Here is an 8,222-nt window from a genome sequence, read left to right as displayed (position 1 = left end):
TTGTAGGGGCTCATTCACACGAGGGCCTGGCATTTCAATGCCCCCCCGTCCCCCTGAGGCACTTTCACAGTGTGCAAAAAAAATTGGCAACCACCCCTATAACTTTGCAGCACACATGGAAGGGCAATGCATTTCACAAACAAAGGATTTCCAGCACACTTACCAACCAGCCTGCCAAAACAACCGAAGTTCCTTCGTCTAACAGTTTGTGTTAAAAACAGAGGGTTTCGTTTGCACACATTTGCAAATATACAGGTAAGCCGCGGTGCCCATGGCCTCTGTATATACTGCGGTCCTGTACAAAAATGCAGAATGACCGATTTATTTTTTTTTTGCGCATTAGAGCCATTCATTCTGAGTCGTTTGACTACCACAGCACACCTCAATGAAGGAAAATACGCCAAGAAGTGCTTGGTGGTAGGAAGGAGCCCCACCGCTTCCCGTCTACATTTATGCTTCATAGGGCTGCACACACTACTTTCTTGTAGTCGGTCACTGTGGGAATCTTGTTGTGCTGGTTTTTATTTGTTGTGTATGTCGGTCAGTCTGTATTTTATCCATAAGAAATGTTTTATTATATACAGAGAGGGGAGATTTTTATTGGCAGCGCCTGTAATCGATCACAGTCTTGAAAAAGTTGTTTATTTTCTTCTACCCTTCTCCTCTGACGCGGTGCAGCGGGCCGCAGGTGTTTGGGCATCTGTCCAAATTCATCATCTATACATCTGTCAGGCTTGGTGCTAAAGTTTGAGCTGTCATTCTTGGTTATGATGGGCTGCATCTAATCATTTTCCTGTCTTGTTTCAGGACGGATGGACGACGCTGGTCCCTGGCATCTCTGCCCTCTTCGGGATATGGAACCAACACTCCCAGTTCCACTGTCTCAGTAAGTGCCCTGCTACTGTGACCTGTGTTCCTTGTCCTCACATCCACAGCGAAGGTTTGTGGGGTTTTTTTTTGTTTTGCTTTTTTTCCCTCTGCAATGCCAGTGCCTGTGATCTGAGGTCTCATATGGCAGTAAAGGGTCATCTAAAATTCCTCATGACAATACAGGTTCATCTGGGGTCTGATGAAGCATTGCAGGGTCATTTGAGGTCCCACATGGCAGTGCAGCATCATCTGTGGTGCCAAATGGCAATACGATGTCATCTGAGGCAGTACTGGTTTAGTTAGGGTCCCTTGGGGCAGAACAGAATTAGAGATGAACTTTGGCATCCTCTAGACTCGTCTATAACACAAGGTTGTGCAGGGTCATCTGAGGTCCCACCTGGCTGTGCAGGGTCATCTGAGATCCCACCTGGCTGTGCAGGGCCATCTGAGGTCCCACACTGGCTGTGCAGGGTCATCTGAGGTCCCACACGGCTGTGCAGGGTCATCTGAGGTTTCACACTGGCTGTGCAGAGTCATCTGAGGTCCCACACTGGCTGTAGAGGGTCATCTGAAGTCCCACCTGGCTGTGCAGAGTCATCTGAGGTCCCACACTGGCTGTACAGGGTCATCTGAGGTCCCACACTGACTGTAGAGGGTCATCTGAGGTCCCACCTGGCTGTAGAGGGTCATCTGAGGTCCCACCTGGCTGTAGAGGGTCATCTGAGGTCCCACCTGGCTGTAGAGGGTCATCTGAGGTCCCACCTGGCTGTAGAGGGTCATCTGAGGTCCCACCTGGCTGTAGAGGGTCATCTGAGGTCCCACCTGGCTGTAGAGGGTCATCTGAGGTCCCACACTGGCTGTGCAGGGTCATCTGAGGTCCCACACTGGCTGTGCAGGGTCATCTGAGGTCCCACACTGGCTGTGCAGGGTCATCTGAGGTCCCACACTGGCTGTGCAGGGTCATCTGAGGTCCCACACTGGCTGTGCAGGGTCATCTGAGGTCCCACACTGGCTGTGCAGGGTCATCTGAGGTCCCACACTGGCTGTGCAGGGTCATCTGAGGTCCCACACTGGCTGTGCAGGGTCATCTGAGGTCCCACACTGGCTGTGCAGGGTCATCTGAGGTCCCACACTGGCTGTGCAGGGTCATCTGAGGTCCCACACTGGCTGTGCAGGGTCATCTGAGGTCCCACACTGGCTGTGCAGGGTCATCTGAGGTCCCACACTGGCTGTGCAGGGTCATCTGAGGTCCCACACTGGCTGTGCAGGGTCATCTGAGGTCCCACACTGGCTGTGCAGGGTCATCTGAGGTCCCACACTGGCTGTGCAGGGTCATCTGAGGTCCCACACTGGCTGTGCAGGGTCATCTGAGGTCCCACACTGGCTGTGCAGGGTCATCTGAGGTCCCACACTGGCTGTGCAGGGTCATCTGAGGTCCCACACTGGCTGTGCAGGGTCATCTGAGGTCCCACACTGGCTGTGCAGGGTCATCTGAGGTCCCACACTGGCTGTGCAGGGTCATCTGAGGTCCCACACTGGCTGTGCAGGGTCATCTGAGGTCCCACACTGGCTGTGCAGGGTCATCTGAGGTCCCACACTGGCTGTGCAGGGTCATCTGAGGTCCCACACTGGCTGTGCAGGGTCATCTGAGGTCCCACACTGGCTGTGCAGGGTCATCTGAGGTCCCACACTGGCTGTGCAGGGTCATCTGAGGTCCCACACTGGCTGTGCAGGGTCATCTGAGGTCCCACACTGGCTGTGCAGGGTCATCTGAGGTCCCACACTGGCTGTGCAGGGTCATCTGAGGTCCCACACTGGCTGTGCAGGGTCATCTGAGGTCCCACACTGGCTGTGCAGGGTCATCTGAGGTCCCACACTGGCTGTGCAGGGTCATCTGAGGTCCCACACTGGCTGTGCAGGGTCATCTGAGGTCCCACACTGGCTGTGCAGGGTCATCTGAGGTCCCACACTGGCTGTGCAGGGTCATCTGAGGTCCCACACTGGCTGTGCAGGGTCATCTGAGGTCCCACACTGGCTGTGCAGGGTCATCTGAGGTCCCACACTGGCTGTGCAGGGTCATCTGAGGTCCCACACTGGCTGTGCAGGGTCATCTGAGGTCCCACACTGGCTGTGCAGGGTCATCTGAGGTCCCACACTGGCTGTGCAGGGTCATCTGAGGTCCCACACTGGCTGTGCAGAGTCATCTGAGGTCCCACACTGGCTGTGCAGAGTCATCTGAGGTCCCACACTGGCTGTGCAGAGTCATCTGAGGTCCCACACTGGCTGTAGAGGGTCATCTGAGGTCCCACCTGGCTGTAGAGGGTCATCTGAGGTCCCACCTGGCTGTAGAGGGTCATCTGAGGTCCCACCTGGCTGTAGAGGGTGGGTCATCTGAGGTCCCACCTGGCTGTAGAGGGTGGGTCATCTGAGGTCCCACCTGACTGTAGAGGGAGGGTCATCTGAGGTCCCACCTGACTGTAGAGGGAGGGTCATCTGAGGTCCCACCTGACTGTAGAGGGAGGGTCATCTGAGGTCCCACCTGACTGTAGAGGGAGGGTCATCTGAGGTTTCACACTGGCTGTGCAGAGTCATCTGAGGTCCCACACTGGCTGCAGAGGGTCATCTGAGGTCCCACCTGGCTGTAGAGGGTCATCTGAGGTCCCACCTGGCTGTAGAGGGTCACCTGAGGTCCCACCTGGCTGTAGAGGGTCACCTGAGGTCCCACCTGGCTGTAGAGGGTCACCTGAGGTCCCACCTGGCTGTAGAGGGTCACCTGAGGTCCCACCTGGCTGTAGAGGGTCACCTGAGGTCCCACCTGGCTGTAGAGGGAGGGTCATCTGAGGTCCCACCTGACTGTAGGGGGAGGGTCATCTGAGGTCCCACCTGACTGTAGAGGGAGGGTCATCTGAGGTTTCACACTGGCTGTGCAGAGTCATCTGAGGTCCCACACTGGCTGTAGAGGGCCATCTGAGGTCCCACCTGGCTGTAGAGGGTCATCTGAGGTCCCACCTGGCTGTAGAGGGTCATCTGAGGTCCCACCTGGCTGTAGAGGGTCATCTGAGGTCCCACCTGGCTGTAGAGGGTCATCTGAGGTCCCACCTGGCTGTAGAGGGTCATCTGAGGTCCCACCTGGCTGTAGAGGGTCATCTGAGGTCCCACCTGGCTGTAGAGGGTCATCTGAGGTCCCACCTGGCTGTGCCGGGTCATCTGAGGTCCCACCTGGCTGTAGAGGGTGGGTCATCTAAGGTCCCACCTGGCTGTAGAGGGAGGGTCATCTGAGGTCCCACCTGACTGTAGAGGGAGGGTCATCTGAGGTCCCACCTGAGCTGTAGAGGGAGGGTCATCTGAGGTTTCACACTGGCTGTGCAGAGTCATCTGAGGTCCCACACTGGCTGCAGAGGGTCATCTGAGGTCCCACCTGGCTGTAGAGGGTGGGTCATCTAAGGTCCCACCTGGCTGTAGAGGGAGGGTCATCTGAGGTCCCACCTGAGCTGTAGAGGGAGGGTCATCTGAGGTTTCACACTGGCTGTGCAGAGTCATCTGAGGTCCCACACTGGCTGCAGAGGGTCATCTGAGGTCCCACCTGGCTGCAGAGGGTCATCTGAGGTCCCACCTGGCTGTAGAGGGTCATCTGAGGTCCCACCTGGCTGTAGAGGGTCATCTGAGGTCCCACCTGGCTGTAGAGGGTCATCTGAGGTCCCACCTGGCTGTAGAGGGTCATCTGAGGTCCCACCTGGCTGTAGAGGGTCACCTGAGGTCCCACCTGGCTGTAGAGGGTCACCTGAGGTCCCACCTGGCTGTAGAGGGAGGGTCATCTGAGGTCCCACCTGACTGTAGGGGGAGGGTCATCTGAGGTCCCACCTGGCTGTAGAGGGTCATCTGAGGTCCCACCTGGCTGTAGAGGGTCATCTGAGGTCCCACCTGGCTGTGCCGGGTCATCTGAGGTCCCACCTGGCTGTGCCGGGTCATCTGAGGTCCCACCTGGCTGTGCCGGGTCATCTGAGGTCCCACCTGGCTGTAGAGGGTGGGTCATCTAAGGTCCCACCTGGCTGTAGAGGGAGGGTCATCTGAGGTCCCACCTGACTGTAGAGGGAGGGTCATCTGAGGTCCCACCTGAGCTGTAGAGGGAGGGTCATCTGAGGTTTCACACTGGCTGTGCAGAGTCATCTGAGGTCCCACACTGGCTGTAGAGGGTCATCTGAGGTCCCACCTGGCTGTAGAGGGTCATCTGAGGTCCCACCTGGCTGTAGAGGGTAATCTGAGGTCCCACCTGGCTGTAGAGGGTCACCTGAGGTCCCACCTGGCTGTAGAGGGAGGGTCATCTGAGGTTTCACACTGGCTGTGCAGAGTCATTTGAGGTCCCACACTGGCTGTAGAGGGTCATCTGAGGTATCACCTGGCTGTAGAGGGTGGGTCATCTGAGGTCCCACCTGGCTGTAGAGGGTGGGTCATCTGAGGTCCCACCTGGCTGTAGAGGGTGGGTCATCTGAGGTCCCACCTGGCTGTAGAGGGTGGGTCATCTGAGGTCCCACCTGGCTGTGCCGGGTCATCTGAGGTCCCACCTGGCTTTGCCGGGTCATCTGAGGTCCCACCTGGCTGTGCCGGGTCATCTGAGGTCCCACCTGGCTGTGCCGGGTCATCTGAGGTCCCACCTGGCTGTGCCGGGTCATCTGAGGTCCCACCTGGCTGTGCCGGGTCATCTGAGGTCCCACCTGGCTGTGCCGGGTCATCTGAGGTCCCACCTGGCTGTGCCGGGTCATCTGAGGTCCCACCTGGCTGTGCAGGGTCATCTGAGGTCCCACCTGGCTGTGCAGGGTCATCTGAGGTCCCACCTGGCTGTGCAGGGTCATCTGAGGTCCCACACGGCTGTGCAGGGTCATCTGAGGTTTCACACGGCTGTGCAGAGTCATCTGAGGTCCCACCTGGCTGTAGAGGGTCATCTGAAGTCCCACCTGGCTGTAGAGGGAGGGTCATCTGAGGTGCCACCTGGCTGTAGAGGGAGGGTCATCTTAGGTGCCACCTGGCTGTAGAGGGTCATCTGAGGTCCCACACGGCTGTAGAGGGTCATCTGAAGTCCCACCCTGGCTGTAGAGGGAGGGTCATCTGAGGTGCCACCCTGGCTGTAGAGGGAGGGTCATCTGACGTGCCACCTGGCTGTAGAGGGAGGGTCATCTTAGGTGCCACCTGGCTGTAGAGGGAGGGTCATCTGAGGTGCCACCTGGCTGTAGAGGGTCATCTGAGGTCCCTTGGGGCAGAACAGGGTCATCTAAGGTCTTACATGGCAGTGGTGGATAATCTGAACTCTAGGTTCATCTGAGATCATGCATGGCACAAAGAGTCATCTGAGGTCCCATGAGACAGTACGGTGTGATCTGGGTTTTGCCAGCCTAGGTAGATCCATGGTCCACCATGGTAGGAAGGTCTAAATGAGGTCTCCAACAGCAGTGCAGTGAAATCAAAGGTCTCATGTTTTAGCTAGGTGAAATCAATGGCCCCATGCAGGATCATTGCAGAATCTGGGGCCCAGTGTGCCTGCCCAGTGTAATATTAACAACACGGTGGCACCATCTAAGAGCCCACATGGCAGTAAGTATCTTCATGCAGGCCCCTGTGCGCTTCAAAAACAGTCACCCTCTCTGTGATGGATGGAGAAGGACATACAATGTGTCAGAGCTGTGGCTACTTTATTGTTGTGACAACAGTCTGCTCACAGCTCAGCATTCATTGTAAGATCGTTTAAAATCTGCTCCGTAATGAACACCTGACTGGCGGATGAGGATCACAGCTTCGCCTGTACCCAGATGAGGGGTCCGCCACTGTCATGAATCCCTGTTGAAGAGGGACGTTTTACTCCTCTCGGGGGTGTAATGTGGTGTTTCCTCCTTCACTGTTTTTTTGTCCGTTTTTTTTGTTTTTCCTCCTCTGTACACGAGCAGTCCCGTATGCATGCGGTTTTAGTGTTCTTTCTTCTCTGTGTTTTCTGTACTCAGTCATCATGCTCATCCCAGGAGAAGCTGCACCAACTGCCATTTCAGCCGACGGCAGACGAGCTGCACTTCCTGACCAAACACTTCAGCACCGAAAACATCACCGATGAGGAAGGAAGACGTTCGCCTGTCATGCGACCCCGATCCAGAAGTCTCAGGTAAGGAGACCCCTCCTCTTCCTGTAAATCAACCTCTATTCCTGCCAGTCTTTTGCTCCTCCCCTTCCTTTTGTGTGTTATCTCTCCCATCCCAGTCTTTCTGTCCCTACTTTCTGGTAACATGTCTTTTCCTTCCTCTGTGTGATGACTTGCCTTGCCCCTTCCTATCATTGTGCCCCCTCTTCTATCAGACATCACGCCTTGCCCCTCCGTTATACCCCCCCCTCCCTTGCCTGAGAACATGCCTTGCTCCTCCCAGTTATTCTGTTTCGCCTTTGCCTCATAAAATGTTTTGCCTCTACCAGGCATTTTACTCCTCTCCTCTTTTATAACATGCCTTGCTCCTCCCAATCATTCCACTCTTCCTCTGCTTGACCTTATGCCTTGCCACTCCCAGTGAATCTACCCCCTCCCCTGCTTGAAAATATATCTAGCCCCTCTCTCATTCTGCTCTTCTCCTCTGTTATACCATGCCTTGCCCTTCCTCTGCTTAATAACATGTCTTGCCCCTCCCAGTCATTCCCCGCCCCTGCTTTGTCATGTCTTGCCTTTCCCAGTCATTCCCCGCCCCTGCTTTTTCATGTCTTGCCCTTCCCCGTCATTCCCCGCCCCTGCTTTGTCATGTCTTGCCCCTCCCAGTCATTCCCCGCCCCTGCTTCGTCATGTCTTGCCCCTCCCAGTCATTCCCCGCCCCTGCTTCGTCATGTCTTGCCCCTCCCAGTCATTCCCCGCCCCTGCTTCGTCATGTCTTGCCCCTCCCAGTCATTCCCCGCCCCTGCTTCGTCATGTCTTGCCCCTCCCAGTCATTCCCCCTCCCCTGCTTTATGTCATGTCTTGCCCCTCCCATTCATTCCCCTCCCCTGCTTTATCATGTCTTGCCTCTTCCAGTCATTCCCCTCCCCTGCTTTATGTCCACTTGGGCCCTGAAAGTCTCCAACCTTCTGCCAACCAGTCTTTTCAGTCAATGTGCTCCTCTCCTGTGTTATACCATGCCTTGCCCCTCCTAGTCATTCCCCTCCCTGCTTTGTCCTGCCCCTCCCAATCACTGTTTGTTTCCAGCCTTATAACCTGCTCTGTACCTCCCAGTCTGCTCCTCTCCTATGGTATATCGTGCCTTGCCCCTCCTCTGCTTAATAACATGCCTTGCCCTTCCCATTAATTCCCCTCCCCCGCCTTATGTTTTTCTCCTCCCAGTCATTGCTCTCCC

At 56.1% G+C, this 8,222-nt stretch overlaps 1 protein-coding gene across 1 annotated transcript in view; it reads left to right on the top strand.

Moving 5' to 3' along the window:
• Positions 1-189: 189 nt before the first annotated feature.
• The window catches only part of LOC149428160 (microtubule-associated serine/threonine-protein kinase 2-like), a gene marked incomplete at its 3' end in the record, with an annotated part of 29,407 nt that continues 21,374 nt past the window's right edge, over positions 190-8,222 (top strand). Inside the window, exons 1-2 of the mRNA XM_089667648.1 lie at positions 190-886; positions 6,861-7,015. Coding sequence (XP_089523774.1) covers positions 6,990-7,015 — 26 coding nt within the window. The remainder of the gene's footprint in view (positions 887-6,860; positions 7,016-8,222) is intronic.

This window comes from Staurois parvus, unplaced genomic scaffold (assembly GCF_062004578.1).
Source record: "Staurois parvus isolate SC_StPar_1 unplaced genomic scaffold, SC_StPar_1.0 ptg003461l, whole genome shotgun sequence".
Taxonomy (NCBI): Eukaryota; Metazoa; Chordata; class Amphibia; order Anura; family Ranidae; genus Staurois; species Staurois parvus.
This window is presented reverse-complemented; position numbering and strand designations above follow the sequence as displayed.